The sequence below is a fragment of the Panulirus ornatus genome, chromosome 6 (assembly GCF_036320965.1).
Source record: "Panulirus ornatus isolate Po-2019 chromosome 6, ASM3632096v1, whole genome shotgun sequence".
NCBI lineage: Eukaryota > Metazoa > Arthropoda > Malacostraca > Decapoda > Palinuridae > Panulirus > Panulirus ornatus.
The window spans coordinates 19,653,592-19,670,537 of record NC_092229.1 but is presented as its reverse complement, the minus strand read 5'-3'; the positions used below and the strand labels follow the sequence as shown (position 1 = coordinate 19,670,537).

Below are 16,946 nucleotides of genomic sequence, written 5' to 3'. Positions count from 1 at the left end.
TGGGTATGTTTGAAGGAATAGTGGTTCCAACAATGTTATATGGTTGCGAGGCATGGGCTATAGATAGAGTTGTGCAGAAGTGGATGTGTTGGAAATAAGATGTTTGAGGGCAATAGGTGGTGTGAGGTGGTTTAATTGAGTAAGTAATGAAAGGGTAAGAGAGATGTGTGGTGATAAAAAGAGTGTGGTTGAGAGAGCAGAAGAGGGTGTTCTGAAATGGTTTGGTCACATGGAGAGAATGAGAGAGGAAAGATTGACAAAGAGGTTATATGTGTTAAGAGATGGAGGGAACGAGGAGAAGTGGGAGACCAAATTGTGGGTGGAAAGATGGAATGAAAACAATTTTGAGTGATTGGGGCCTCAACATGCAGGAGGGTGAAAGGTGTGCAAGGAATAGAGTGAATTGGAGCAAGATGGTATACCAGGGTCAATGTGCTGTCAATGGATTGGACCAGGGCATGTAAAATGTTTGGGGTAAACTATGGAAAGTTTTGTGGGGCCTGGATGTGGAAAGGGAGCTGTGGTTTCGGAGCATTATACATGACAGCTAGAGACTGAGTGTGAATGAATATGGCCTTTGTTGTCTTTTCCTAATGCTACCTTGCACGCACGCAGGGGTAGGGGGCTGTCATTTCATGTGTGGCGGGGTAGCGACAGGAATGAATAAAGGCAGCAAGTATGAATTATGTACATGAGTATATATGTATATGTCTGTGTGTGTATATATATGTATACATTGAAATGTATAGGTATGTATATGTGCGTGTGTGGACGTGTATGTTTCCTTGTGCTACGTCACTAATGTGGGAGACAGAGACAAAGTATAATAAATAAATAAATATATTTTTTTTTTTGCTTTGTTGCTGTCTCCCGCGTTTGTGAGGTAGCGCAAGGAAACAGACGAAAGAAATGGCCCAACCCACCCCCATACACATGTATATACATACGTCCACACACGCAAATATACATACCTACACAGCTTTCCATGGTTTACCCCAGACGCTTCACATGCCCTGATTCAATCCACTGACAGCACGTCAACCCCAGTATACCACATCGATCCAATTCACTCCATTCCTTGCCCTCCTTTCACCCTCCTGCATGTTCAGGCCCCGATCACACAAAATCTTTTTCACTCCATCTTTCCACCTCCAATTTGGTCTCCCACTTCTCCTCATTCCCTCCACCTCCGACACATATATCCTCTTGGTCAATCTTTCCTCACTCATTCTCTCCATGTGTCCAAACCAATTCAAAACACCCTCTTCTGCTCTCTCAACCACGCTCTTTTTATTTCCACACATCTCTCTTACCCTTACGTTACTTACTCGATCAAACCACCTCACACCACACATTGTCCTCAAACATCTCATTTCCAGCACATCCACCCTCCTGCGCACAACTCTATCCATAGCCCACGCCTCGCAACCATACAACATTGTTGGAACCACTATTCCTTCAAACATACCCATTTTTGCTTTCCGAGATAATGTTCTCGACTTCCACACATTCTTCAAGGCTCCCAGAATTTTCGCCCCCTCCCCCACCCTATGATCCACTTCCGCTTCCATGGTTCCATCCGCTGCCAGATCCACTCCCAGATATCTAAAACACTTTACTTCCTCTTGTTTTTCTCCATTCAAACTTACCTCCCAATTGACTTGACCCTCAACCCTACTGTACCTAATAACCTTGCTCTTATTCACATTTACTCTTAACTTTCTTCTTTCACACACTTTACCAAACTCAGTCACCAGCTTCTGCAGTTTCTCACATGAATCAGCCACCAGCGCTGTATCATCAGCGAACAACAACTGACTCACTTCCCAAGCTCTCTCATCCCCAACAGACTTCATACTTACCCCTCTTTCCAAAACTCTTGCATTCACCTCCCTAACATATATCATATATATATATATATATATATATATATATATATATATATATATATATATATATATATATATATATATCTTTCTTTTCTACGACACGCGAGGAATGCGTGGGAAGTATTCTTTCACCCCTATCCCCAGGGATAATATACATATATATATATACACATACACACACACACACACACACGCACACACACACACACACACACACACATACATATATATACATATGAAAAATGTAAGAAACAATTTAGAAAACTGAAACTTCTAGCTTGAAATGAAAAGAAAAAAAAATGAGTGTCACATAATGGTTCAACCTCTGGCTATGGAAAAAGGAAATGTTTAATTTATTTACACAAAGGTCAATAGTAGTTTTCATCAATTTAACCACTGTATCAATAAGCTTCAATGTCTAAGCTACATTTTTTCCAATTTCACTATTTTCTTGTCAAAGCACCATGTATGAAAACTATCACTCCAGTAACACAACTATAAACATTTACTTCCCCTTTAAAAAAGTTCTGGGGAAGTCTGTCTCGATACACTGCGGGACACTACCACCTGACGAGGTTTGTGTTGCAATGGTTCTTGATTCACAAACGCAGCAGCATCACTGGTGGCCAAGGTAGATCCGCTGGCGAAGAGGAGCCCATGAAACATGTCGGCAAGCATGCTACTGCAGGCAGGAGTGAAGGCTGATGCAAACTTCAGATGGCAAAGAAAAGACACTGTGTCGCGCTGTGTTGAACCCTCCCTCAACGTCTCCCCTAGTGCCAGTTCTCAGTACACTGTGTTAAGTCCTTGACGATCGTATTTACTTGTGTGGAAATAAAAAGAGCGTGGTTGAGAGAGCAGAAGAGGGTGTTTTGAAATGGTTTGGGCACATGGAGAGAATGAGTGAGGAAAGATTGACCAAGAGGATATATGTGTCGGAGGTGGAGGGAACGAGGAGAAGAGGGAGACCAAATTGGAGGTGGAAAGATGGAGTGAAAAAGATTTTGTGTGATCGGGGCCTGAACATGCAGGGGGGTGAAAGGAGGGCAAGGAATAGAGTGAATTGGAGCGATGTGGTATACCGGGGTTGACGTGCTGTCAGTGGATTGAATCGGGGCATGTGAAGCGTCTGGGGTAAACCATGGAAAGCTGTGTAGGTATGTATATTTGCATGTGTGGACGTATGTATATACATGTGTATGGGGGTGGGTTGGGCCATTTCTTTCATCTGTTTCCTTGCGCTACCTCGCAAACGTGGGAGACCGGCAAAAAAAAAAAAAATGTTTCGTTTCTTTCTTTTAAACTATTCGCCATTTCCCACGTTAGCGAGGTAGCGTTAAGAACAGAGGACTGGGCCTTTTTTGGAATATCCTCACCTGGCCCCCTCCGTTCCTTCTTTTGGAAAATTAAAAAAAAACGAGAGAGGGGGATTTCCAGCCCCCCCGCTCCCTCCCCTTTTAGTCGCCTTCTACGACACGCAGGGAATACGTGGGAAGTATTCTTAATCCCCTATCCCCAGGGATAGGGAAGTGAGTCAGTTGTTGTTTGCTGATGATACAGCGCTGGTGGCTGATTCATGTGAGAAACTGCAGAAGCTGGTGACTGAGTTTGGTAAAGTGTGTGAAAGAAGAAAGTTAAGAGTAAATGTGAATAAGAGCAAGGTTATTAGGTACAGTAGGGTTGAGGGTCAAGTCAATTGGGAGGTAAGTTTGAATGGAGAAAAACAAGAGGAAGTAAAGTGTTTTAGATATCTGGGAGTGGATCTGGCAGCGGATGGAACCATGGAAGCGGAAGTGGATCATAGGGTGGGGGAGGGGGCGAAAATCCTGGGAGCCTTGAAGAATGTGTGGAAGTCGAGAACATTATCTCAGAAAGCAAAAATGGGTATGTTTGAAGGAATAGTGGTTCCAACAATGTTGTATGGTTGCAAGGCGTGGGCTATGGATAGAGTTGTGCGCAGGAGGATGGATGTGCTGGAAATGAGATGTTTGAGGACAATGTGTGGTGTGAGGTGGTTTGATCGAGTAAGTAACGTAAGGGTAAGAGAGATGTGTGGAAATAAGAAGAGCGTGGTTGAGAGAGCAGAAAAGGGTGTTTTGAAATGGTTTGGGCACATGGAGAGAATGAGTGAGGAAAGGTTGACAAAGAGGATATATGTGTCGGAGGTGGAGGGAACGAGAAGTGGGAGACCAAATTGGAGGTGGAAAGATGGAGTGAAAAAGATTTTGTGTGATCGGGGCCTGAACATGCAGGGGGGTGAAAGGAGGGCAAGGAATAGAGTGAATTGGATCGATATGGTATACCGGGGTTGACGTGCTGTCAGTGGACTGAATCAGGGCATGTGAAGCGTCTCGGGGTAAACCATGGAAAGCTGTGTAGGTATGTATATTTGCGTGTGTGGACGTATGTATATACATGTGTATGGGGGTGGGTTGGGCCATTTCTTTCGTCTGTTTCCTTGCGCTACCTCGCAAACGTGGGAGACAGCGAAAAAAAAAAAAAAAATTTATCATTATTATCATTACTTTACTTTGTCGCTGTCTCTCTTGTTAGCAAGGTAGCGCAAGGAAACAGACGAAAGAATGGCCCAACCCACCCACATACACATGTATATACATACACGTCCACACAAACATATATACATACCTATACATCTCAACGTATACATATATATACACACACAGACATATACATATATACACATGTACATAATTCATACTATCTGCCTTTATTCATTCCCATCACCACCTCGCCACACATGAAATAACAACCCCCTCCCCCCTCATGTGTGCGAGGTAGTGCTAGAAAAAGACAACAAAGGCCCCATTCATTCATACTTAGTCTCTAGCTGTCATGTATAATGCACCGAAACCACAGCTCCCTTTCAACATCCAGGCCCCACAAAACTTTCCATTGTTTGCCCCAGACGTTTCACATGCCCTGGTTCAATCCATTGACAGCACGTCGACCCCGGTATACCACATCGTTCCAATTCACTCTATTCCGTGCACGCCTTTCACCCTCCTGCATGTTCAGGCCCGATCACTCAAAAGAGAGTGCAGCTGGAGGGATGTCTGATCATTATCTTGTGGAGGCGAAGGTGAAGATTTGTAGGGGTTTTCAGAAAAGAAGAGAGAATGTTGGGATGAAGGGAGTGGTGAGAGTAAGTGAGCTTGGGAAGGAGACTTGTAAGAGGAAGTACCAGGAGAGACTGAGTACAGAATGGAAAAAGGTGAGAACAAAGGACATAAGGGGAGTGGGGGAGGAATGGAATGTATTTAGGGAAGCAGTGATGGCTTGCACAAAAGATGCTTGTGGCATGAAAAGCGTGGGAGGTGAGCAGATTAGAAAGGGTTGAGAGTGGTGGGATGAAGAAGTAATATTATCAGTGAAAGAGAAGAGAGAGGCATTTGAACGATTTCTGCGGGGAAATAATGCAAATGACTGGGAGATGTATATGAGAAAGAGGCAGGAGGTAAAGAGAAAGGTGCAAGAAGTGAAAAAGAGGGCAAATGAGAGTTGGGGTGAGAGAGTATCATTAAATTTTACGGGGGATAAAAAGATGCTTTGGAAAGAGGTAAATAAAGTGTGTAAGACAAGAGATCAAATGGGAACATCAGTGAAGGGGGCCAATGGGGAGGTGATAACGAGTAGTGGTGATGTGAGAAAGAGATGGAGTGAGTATTTGGAAGGGTTGTTGAATGTGTTTGATGATAGAGCGGCAGATATACGGTGTTTTGGTCGAGGTGGTGTGCAAAGTGGGAGGATTAGGGAGAATGATTTAGTAAACCTTAGTAAACTGGTTGGTAAGGTTATTTAATGTATGTATGACTCGTGGTGAGGTGCCTGAGGATTGGCGGAATGCTTGTATAGTGCCATTGTACAAAGGCAAAGGGGATAAGAGTGAGTGCTCAAATTACAGAGGTATAAGTTTGTTGAGTATTCCTGGGAAATTATATGGGAGGGCATTGATTGAGAGGGTGAAGACATGTACAGAGCATCAGATTGGGGAAGAGCAGTGTGGTTTCAGAAGTGGTAGAGGATGTGTGGATCAGGCATTTGCTTTGAAGAATGTATGTCAGAAATACTTAGAAAAGCAAATAGATTTGTATGCAGCACTTATGGATTTGGAGAAGGCATATGATAGAGTTGATAGAGATGCTCTGTGGAAGGTATTAAGAATAAATGTAGTGGATGGCAAATTGTTAGAAGCAGTGAAAAGTTTTTATCGAGGATGTAAGGCATGTGTACAAGTAGGAAGAGTGGAAAGTGATTGGTTCTCAGTGAATGCTGGTTTGCGGCAGGGATGCATGATGTCTCCATGGTTGTTTAATTTGTTAATGGATGGGGTTGTTAAGGAGGTGAATGCAAGAGTTTTGGAATAGGGGCAAGTATGCAGTCTGTTGTGGATGAGAGAGCTTGGGAAGTGAGTCAGTTGTTGTTCGCTGATGATACAGTGCTGGTGGCTGATTCGGGTGAGAAATTGCAGAAGCTGGTGACTTAGTTTGGTAAAGTGTGTGAAAGAAGAAAGCTGAGAGTAAATGTGAATAAGAGCAAGGTTATTAGGTACAGTAGGGTTGAGGGACAAGTCAATTAGGAGGTAAGTTTGAATGGAGAAAAACTGGAGGAAGTGAAGTGCTTTAGATATCTGGGAGTGGATTTGGCAGTGGATGGAACTGTTGAAGCGGAAGTGAATCATAGGGTGAGGAAGGGGGCAAAAGTTCAGGAAGCGTTGAAAAATGTGTGGAAGTCGAGAACGTTATCTTGGAAAGCAAAAATAGGTATGTCTGAAGGAATGGTGGTTCCAACAATGTTACATGGTTGCAAGGCGTGGGCTATAGATAGAGTTGTGCGGAGGAGAGTGGATGTTTTGGAAATGAGATGTCTGAGAACAATATGTGGTGTGAGGTGGTTTGATCAAGTAAGTAATGAAAGGGTAAGAGAGATGTGTGGTTGAGAGAGCAGAAGAGGGTGTTCTGAAATGGTTTGGTCACATGGAGAGAATGAGTGAGGAAAGATTGACAAAGAGGATATATGTGTCAGAGGTGGAGGGAATGAGGAGAAGTGGGAAACCAAATTGGAGGTGGAAAGATGGACTGAAAAAGATTATGAGTGACTGGGGCCTGAACATACAGGAGGGTGAAAGGCGTGCAAGGAATAGAGTGAATTGGAACGATGTGGTATACTGGGGTCAATGTGCTGTCAATGGACTGAACCAGGGCATGTGAAGTGTGTGGGGTAAACAATGGAAAGTTTTGTGGGGCCTGGATGTGGAAAGGGAGCTGTGGTTTCGGTGCATTATACATGACAGCTAGAGACTGAGTGTGAACGAATGTGGCCTTTGTTGTCTTTTCCTTACGCTACCTCACACACATGCGGGGGAGGAAGTTGTCATTTCATGTGTGGCGGGGTGGTGACGGGAATGAATAAGGGCAGACAGTATGAATTATGTACATGTGTATATATGTATTTGTCTGTGTGTGTGTATATATATATATGTATATGTTGAGATGTATAGGTATGTATACGTGCGTGTGTGGACGTGTACATATATACATGTGTATGTGGGTGGGCTGGGCCATTCTTTTGTCTGTTTCCTTACGCTACCTCGCTAACGCGGGAGTCAGCGACAAAGTATAATAAAATATAAAAAAATAAATACATAAATAAATATATATTTTTTTATTATATTTTGTCGGTCTCCCGTGTTAGTGAGGTAGCACATGGAAACAGACGAAAGAATGGCCCAACCCACCCACATACACAATGTATATACATACACATCTATACATTGTATACAATGTATATATATACACATGTAAACATTTCAACGTATACATATATATACATACACAGACATATACATATATGCACATGTACATAATTCATACTTGCTGCCTTTATTCATTCCCGTTGCCACCCCACCACACCATGGAAAGGTGGCTGGGGCCTGGATTTGGAGGGAGCTGTGGTTTTGGTGCATTACTCAACAAGTGTGAACGAATGTGGCCATTTTGTGTTTTCCTGGCACTATCTCGCTGAAGTAGGAGGTAGCAGTGTTGTTTTCTGTGGGGCAGGGTAGCGCCAGAAATGGATGAAGGGAAATAAGTATGAATATGTACATGTACATGGATTTGTATGTAGCATTTATGGATCTGGAGAAGGCATATGATAGAGTTGATAGAGATGCTCTGTGGAAGGTATTAAGAATATATGGTGTGGGAGGCAAGTTGTTAGAAGCAGTGAAAAGTTTTTATCGAGGTTGTAAGGCATGTGTACGTGTAGGAAGAGAGGAAAGTGACTGGTTCTCAGTGAATGTAGGTTTGCGGCAGGGGTGTGTGATGTCTCCATGGTTGTTTAATTTGTTTATGGATGGGGTTGTTAGGGAGGTGAATGCAAGAGTTTTGGAAAGAGGGGCAAGTATGAAGTCTGTTGGGGATGAGAGAGCTTGGGAAGTGAGTCAGTTGTTGTTCGCTGATGATACAGCGCTGGTGGCTGATTCATGTGAGAAACTGCAGAAGCTGGTGACTGAGTTTGGTAAAGTGTGTGAAAGAAGAAAGTTAAGAGTAAATGTGAATAAGAGCAAGGTTATTAGGTACAGTAGGGTTGAGGGTCAATTCAATTGGGAGGTGAGTTTGAATGGAGAAAAACTGGAGGAAGTGAAGTGTTTTAGATATCTGGGAGTGGATCTGGCAGCAGATGGAACCATGGAAGCAGAAGTGGATCATAGGGTGGGGGAGGGGGCGAAAATTCTGGGAGCCTTGAAGAATGTGTGGAAGTCGAGAACATTATCTCGGAAAGCAAAAATGGGTATGTTTGAAGGAATAGTGGTTCCAACAATGTTGTATGGTTGCGAGGCGTGGACTATGGATAGAGTTGTGCGCAGGAGGATGGATGTGCTGGAAATGAGATGTTTGAGGACAATGTGTGGTGTGAGGTGGTTTGATCGAGTAAGTAATGTAAGGGTAAGAGAGATGTGTGGAAATAAAAAGAGCGTGGTTGAGAGAGCAGAAGAGGGTGTTTTGAAATGGTTTGGTCACATGGAGAGAATGAGTGAGGAAAGATTGACCAAGAGGATATATGTGTCGGAGGTGGAGGGAACGAGGAGAAGAGGGAGACCAAATTGGAGGTGGAAAGATAGAGTGAAAAAGATTTTGTGTGATCGGGGCCTGAACATGCAGGAGGGTGAAAGGAGGGCAAAGAATAGAGTGAATTGGAGCGATGTGGTATACCGGGGTTGACGTGCTGTCAGTGGATTGAATCAAGGCATGTGTATGGGGGTGGGTTGGGCCATTTCTTTCGTCTGTTTCCTTGCGCTACCTCGCAAACGTGGGAGACAGCGGCAAAAAAAAAAAAAAAAAAAAAAATGTACATGTGTATATATGTCTATGTGTGCAGAAGCAGAACCTGGTGACTGAGTTTGGTAAAGTGTGTGAAAGAAGAAAGCTGAGAGTAAATGTGAATAAGAGCAAGGTAAATAGGTACAGTAGGGTTGAGGGACAAGTCAATTGGGAGGTAAGTTTGAATGGAGAAAAACTGGAGGAAGTGAAGTGTTTTAGATATCTGGGAGTGGATTTGGCAGCAGATGGAACCATGGAAGCGAAAGTGAATCATAGGGTGGGGGAGGGGGCGAAAGTTCTGGGAGTGTTGAAGAATGTGTGGAAGTTGAGAGCATTATCTTGGAAAGCAAAAATGGTATGTTTGAAAGAATAGTGGTTCCAACAATGTTATATGGTTGTGAGGCATGGGCTATAGACAGAGTTGTGCAAAGGAGGGTGGATGTGCTGGAAATGAGATGTTTGAGGACAATATGTGGTGTGAGATGGTTTGATCGAGTATGTAATAATTGGGTAAGAGAGATGTGTGGTAATAAAAAGAGTGTGGTTGAGAGAGCAGAAGAGGGTGTTTTGAAATGGTTTGGTCACATGGAGAGAATGAATGAGGAAAGATTGACCAAGAGGATATATGTGTCAGAGGTGGAGGGAACAAGGAGAAGTGGGAGACCAAATTGGAGGTGGAAAGATCGAGTGAAAAAGATTTTGAGTGATCGGGGCCTGAATATGCAGGAGGGTGAAAGGCGTGCAAGGAATAAAGTGAATTGGAACGATGTGGTACATCGGGGTCGACGTGCTGTCAATGGATTGAACCAGGGCATGTGAAGCATCTGGGGTAAACCATGGAATGTTCTGTAGGGCCTGAATGTGGAAAGGGAGCAGTGGTTTCGGTGCATTATACATGACAGCTAGAGACTGAGTGTGAACAAATGTGGCCTTTGTTGTCTTTTCCTAGCGCTATCTTGCACACATTCAGGGGAGGGGGTTGTTCTTTCATGTGTGGCGGGGTGGCGGGAGACAGCGACAAAGTATAAAAAAAAAAAAAAAAATGAATTATGTACATGTGTATATATGTATGTCTGTGTGTGTATATATATGTATACGTTGAGATGTATAGGTATGTATATTTGCGTGTGTGGACGTGTATGTATATACATGTGTACGTGGGTGGGTTGGGCCATTCTTTCATCTGTTTCCTTGCGCTACCTCGCTAACATGGGAGACAGCGACAAAGTAAAATAAATAAATAAATAACGTCTATGCGTATGTATCTGTATGTAGATGTGCATATGATATGTATATGTGTGTGTATGGGCATGTATGTATATAAATATATGTGCATAAGAGTGGATGGGCCATTCTTCATCTGTCTTCTGGTGCTAATTAAATGAGGCATGAAACAGTGATCAAGTGTAACAAATAAAAAATACATTTATATAATTACTCCTGGGCTGATCTTTTTATTAAAGATCTGGTGTTAATCGGGACCTTTCTAAAGGCTCCTGCAGCCCAGAGATGCATAAACTCCTTTGGAGTGGGAAGATCTTTAATAACACTACTCCTAGCAATACAGCCTATACACCTCACTAAGGCCAACTTTTCATTTGCAGGGTAAAACAGGTACCCATTTACTGACTCGCCCTACAAGAAGGCTGAAGAGCTTGGTTAACAGCAGGCAAAAAGTTATGCTCGGGATTTGAACCCATGAAGGCTAGTGTATGACTCATGGTCAATACAAACTACAACACGGTTTGCATAATCATGTGCATGGTGAGATCCAGAACATAACAATAACTTCACCATATTTAGACAGTAGCAATAAAAATACAAGAAGGTACTTCTTGGTCTCTAAGTAGATTTTGGTGGTGTCATCACAGGTTCTGTTAATTTCACTAACTTTTACTTAAACACATTAACCATGATCTTCCCCACTATCACAAAATTAACAAAATACAAAACTTATTCATCCTAAACAAATTTCTCATTCCTTCAATCTTATCATCTTCTATGAGAAACAATTTCTCAAGCAAATCAGTAAGGTAAAGCAAGGAAAGCAAATAATTCCAAGGCTCATTTACTATTAGCTGTATGCAGTTAAACCCTTGGAACTCTTTGTGAAAGGGATTCAAGGAAATTTAATCCTAAAATCATCCATCTAGGGGCTTAATCAGCTTTAAGGTTGTGCTACACTCAGTAGCAGGGCCAGGACAGACTCCTCTGAATCAAGGTGTCCAATGCAAAGACTGCACTCTTGTCAACTGACAATGATACAGCCTTGCCACTATCGGTGTAACCTCGAACAGGCAGTACAGCAATACCCAACTCTTAAACTATTTAATACAGAGCCTGATAATGAAAATTCAGTCACCTCTTATGAGTCCCCATTCTTCTTGTTTCTCTTGCCACTAGACCTTAGCCAACTGTGCACCTAAAGTATTTCAACCTAGTAGAACAACAAGCCACACATACACACGAGCATATGATGAGATCTTATGATGAGATTATCTGTAAGTTTCTACACCATCACTAAGATCGTTAAAGTTAGGAAAGAACAGTAGGAAGGCTCTCTATCCACCCTCCACCCTACCTAGCAATAATAGCAGCATAAAAAAAGGAAAGAATCATGCATTGCTAGAATAAGGAAAACATGAAATTTTGCAGGAATAAATGAGAAAGAATACTCATGTATACAATCTTACTACTATGTACTATGCTATGCTAACTTGCACTGCACTCTAGAAATAGTTTTAGTCTGGGGTGTGTCACTGCTGCTGGAATGAAAGAAAATAGCCTTGATTATCTACTCTATATGTACAAAATTTTCCCATGCTTTTAATTTTGTGTTAATATCTAAACCGATGAAATATTAGTTTACCTGATTTCTATAAGTATTCAACCAGTCAAAACATTTGACAGAACTTGCTCTAATGTTTAACTGTTCCATATGCAAAGAAATTTTTTACCATGTTAATAATGGATCAGTTAGCTTTAATTTTCAGTTGAACTGTCTTCCTTTGTAGTTCAAAAGATCCACATATCTATATTCAAACTGCAGCAGAATTTTGAATGTTTGTACCAAAGCAAAGCCACGTCTACATAACCTAAAGAAAAGGAGATTCAATCTCCTTAAAGCTCTCTTCAAGAATTAAGTTTCTTAAAGACAGAAAAAGTCAGGGAAGGAGGATACAATGATACAAAACAGAATAATATCTACACTACACTGGAGGTAATTACTTTCCATGGGCCACTTTACTTGTGAATAAAATGACATCCTTTATAACTTTAATCACCAATATTTCTACAAATTCAAAATCAATGGTGTGAAAGAGATTTTACTTTTCTATACAAAACTATTATATTGGGTCATCAAGATGACTGGGTTAGGTTGGATGTGGTTAACTAGTTTCAATCGCAATAAAAAAAAACCTTATCTTATATTAGTTATGATGCACTGACAATCTTATTCAAGCAAAAGTGCAAAATATCATTAGATTCATGTTCATAATTTGGTTAGAGGTTAAATTAGGATGATAATTTTTCTTATTTCTTTAATCCCATTAGTCCTTATTTACCTTTTGAGAGTTTAACAATAAAATGTTTTATGGAGAAAAGAGTCATGTTGGGGGAAAAGGTGTACCCTTTGCCTGTTTTCAAATTTCCAAAGTTTTGTGAATCTAGATGGATGGGACATTTCCTCTAAACAGTTCAAGGAGACTGACCCACACAAAGTTGTCAAAAAAAATTAATTACTATCCATAATTATCTATGTACAGAAAATACAAACCTCAATAGCATATCAAAAACAATAATCTATGTACTTATGAAAATATAATACCTACTAAAGTACAACTTATGTAAAACACTGAAAAAAAAAATTATATAACTGTATCGCTGATTTCAAGTAAAGCGGGCTTATTTCACATTTACAACGAGGGAAGCAGAACAATGTTCCTAACGTACCTCGTACTGTTGATCCACATCAGCTTGAGACAATTTACTGAAGGCTCTCACACCCACATAGTCATGTAAGAAAGCCATGTTTAATGTTCCCCTGATCCAACGCCACTGACAATAACTGAGTCGAACAAACCCAAACATTGTGCGTGTCCACGTGAACCCTTAACGGCTGACCTTGCCCGAGGGCCATCAGCTGTTGTCGACAACAACAGAACAGATGAACAAACTTTTTCATTCCTTAATTCCTAAAGTTTTTGGTTCTTACGAAGAATGAACATAGAAGATATATATGCAATATATACAGCACACATAGAATGATATGATATAACAATATTCAATATCGTATTTTATTATCTGGATTTTTGTGAAATTTATCAATGAACGTGAATCTGCTAGATAGGAGGCATTATTTGAACCAGTAGGATCTAGCATAATAATATCATGAGATATTGTTTCGAAAAAAAAACATTTGTAAATCATCTTTGTTATCAATTACAGTTAAATGAAATGTGTTTGAACAATATGCAGTATTGTGGAGACGAATGGTCGGGCCATGATAAAATGTTTCCATTCTATTTGGGAAAAAATGTGGGTTTCACGTTCCATGTGATCACTACACACACTATAAGCGGGATACAATATTGTCACTCCTGTGTCTATTACATCTTATTTGTGCATACGGGGAGGAAATGTTCCACTTGTAGGGTCCCCTTTTCCTACCTCTGTTCTAATGTCATGTTGTTTCTTGAATTATCCAATGACATTTGCATTAATCTGTAGTTCATTTAGCATGTTCCAAGAGGTCATAACTTACTGAGACAGTACTTTCTCACGCCCTTACGTACTTTTCTTTTGCCTAGCATCCGTTTAATGCCCTCGACTTGAAGTCATTTTCAATGTGGGAAAACTGCTTTAGGTTTATATATTCATGGCCTCTTAGATACTTATATGCAGCTATCAAGTCTCCCGTAACTCTTCCATTTTGGTAAAGTTGTGGATTTCCCTCCACTCCTTGTGGTTCATTCCTCCAAGTTCTGGAAAAATTCTTGTTACAGTCCTTTGGAAACTTTCCAATAACCCGTGTCTGTGTAGTTTTCCCAGTACGGAGACCAGATTGTTGTGGCAGATTCTATCTTAGGGCAAGACACGTCGTATATATCATCCTAAGCATCTTAATGTCCATGAACTTGAAAGCAATACTGATATAGCCAAAATGTTCTTTGTCTTCCTCACGATCTTTTTCACTTGCTGATATGGTGACAAAATTAATTGCTGTATCTTGTTAAGGTTCCTTTGCATCATTCAGTATTCTCTGTTACTTCGAAATTCCATCATAATTTTAGCATCAATAACAAATTCATTTAGGTTTGAAGCCACCTGGTCTAGCAAATCTACATAAATCTGAAACTAATGGCTCTAACAGTGAGCCCTATAGGATCATACTTGTCAACATCATCCAACTTCGGAAATATCCTTGACGTGATGTGTTCCTTGTCATAAAGTATTTTTGTTGGGAAGAATATCAGAGGCCTTCTAGAGGCCCATAAGTATACAATCCATCCACCCATTCCTGTTTGCTACAATGCTGCTTATTTGTTCATCCTACATTGTCTTTCACTTCGATAGTTTGTCAAATTACACCACTAACTGTATCCACTGACAATAGATTATGATTATGATTTATAAGATCAAGCATGATATGCTCGTTCAAGATACTGGACTATAAATAAAGGCTACTTTTCTATCACATTATATGGTATTGGCACAGCGGCAGCTCTCTTCAGTGCCGATGGAACATTCCATTGTTAAGGATGATTTTATACTATCGGTTTCAAAGAAAAGGGAAAGATGAAACCAAATAAATTGCTCCTGATTTCATTTGAATCAGCCACCAGAGCTGTAGCATCGGCGAACAACAAATGATACTTCCATGCCCTCTCTTCCCAGCAAACTGCACACTCACCCCTCTCCAACACTCTTGCATTAACCTCCCTAAACACCCCATCCATATACAAATTCAACAACCATTGTGACATGACATCCCTGCCACAGACCAACCTTCACTGGGAACCATTCACTCTCCTCTCTTCTTACTCCTACACACGCCTTACACCTTTAATAAAAACTTTTCGCTGCTTCTAGCATCATACCTCCCACACCATATATTCTTAAGACCTTCCACAAAGCATCTCCATCAACCCAATCATGTTCTTTCTTCAGGTGCATAAATGCCACATACAAATCCATCTGTTTTCTAAGTATTTCTTACACAGTCTACAAAGAAAGGACCTGATCCACACATCCTATACCGCTTCTGAAACCACACTACTCCACCCGTCTGACAGTCTGATACTCTCTCAATACTCTCCTATACAACATACCATGTATACTACACACACACACACACACACACACACACACACACACACATATATATATATATATATATATATATATATATATATATATATATATATATATATATATATATATATATATATGGGGAGGTGATAACAAGTAGTGGTGATGTGAGAAGGAGATGGAGTGAGTATTTTGAAGGTTTGTTGAATGTGTTTGATGCTAGACTGGCAGATATAGGGTGTTTTGGTCGAGGTTGTGTGCAAAGTGAGACGGTTGGGGAAAATGATTTGGTAAACTGAGAAGAGGTAGTAAAAGCATTGCGGAAGATGAAAGCTGGTAAGGCAGCGGGTTTGGATGGTATTGCAGTGGAATTTATTAAAAAAAAAAGGGGGTGACTGTATTGTTGACTGGTTGGTAAGATTATTTAATGTATGTATGATTCATGGTGAGGTGCTTGAGGATTGGCGGAATGCTTGCATAGTGCCATTGTACAAAGGCAAAGGGGACAAAGGTGAGTGCTCAAATTACAGAGGTATAAGTTTGTTGAGTATTCCTGGTAAATTCTATGGGAGGGTATTGATTGAGAGGGTGAAGGCATGTACAGAGCATCAGATTGGGGAAGAGCAGTGTGGTTTCAGAAGTGGTAGAGGATGTGTGGATCAGGTGTTTGCTTTGAGGAATATATGTGAGAAATGCTTAGAAAAGCAAATGGATTTGTATGTAGCATTTATGGATCTGGAGAAGGCATATGATAGAGTTGATAGAGAAGCTTTGTGGAAGGTATTAAGAATATATGGTGTGGGAGGCAAGTTGTTAGAAGCAGTGAAAAGTTTTTATCGAGGATGTAAGGCATGTGTACGTGTAGGAAGAGAGGAAAGTGATTGGTTCTCAGTGAATGTAGGTTTGCGGCAGGGGTGTGTGATGTCTCCATGGTTGTTTAATTTGTTTATGGATGGGGTTGTTAGGGAGGTGAATGCAAGAGTTTTGGAAAGAGGGGCAAGTACGAAGTCTGTTGGGGATGAGAGAGCTTGGGAAGTGAGTCAGTTGTTGTTCGCTGATGATACAGCGCTGGTAGCTGATTCATGTGAGAAACTGCAGAAGCTGGTGACTGAGTTTGGTAAAGTGTGTGAAAGAAGAAAGTTAAGAGTAAATGTGAATAAGAGCAAGGTTATTAGGTACAGTAGGGTTGAGGGTCAAGTCAATTGGGATGTAAGTTTGAATGGAGAAAAACTGGAGGAAGTAAAGTGTTTTAGATATCTGGGAGTGGATCTGGCAGCGGATGGAACCATGGAAGCGGAAGTGAATCATATGGTGGGGGAGGGGGCGAAAATCCTGGGAGCCTTGAAGAATGTGTGGAAGTCGAGAACATTATATCGGAAAGCAAAAATGGGTATGTTTGAAGGAA

The 16,946-nt window shown here is 41.1% G+C and overlaps 1 protein-coding gene across 2 annotated transcripts in view; it reads right to left on the bottom strand.

Moving 5' to 3' along the window:
- The window catches only part of LOC139749112 (folylpolyglutamate synthase, mitochondrial-like), a 116,435-nt gene extending 103,070 nt beyond the window's left edge, over positions 1–13,365 (bottom strand). For both annotated transcript variants that reach the window (XM_071662699.1, XM_071662700.1), the window contains exon 1: positions 13,184–13,365. In XM_071662699.1, the coding sequence (XP_071518800.1) occupies positions 13,184–13,321 (138 nt within the window). In that variant the 5' untranslated portion in view covers positions 13,322–13,365. The remainder of the gene's footprint in view (positions 1–13,183) is intronic.
- Between the last annotated feature and the right edge of the window lie 3,581 nt (positions 13,366–16,946).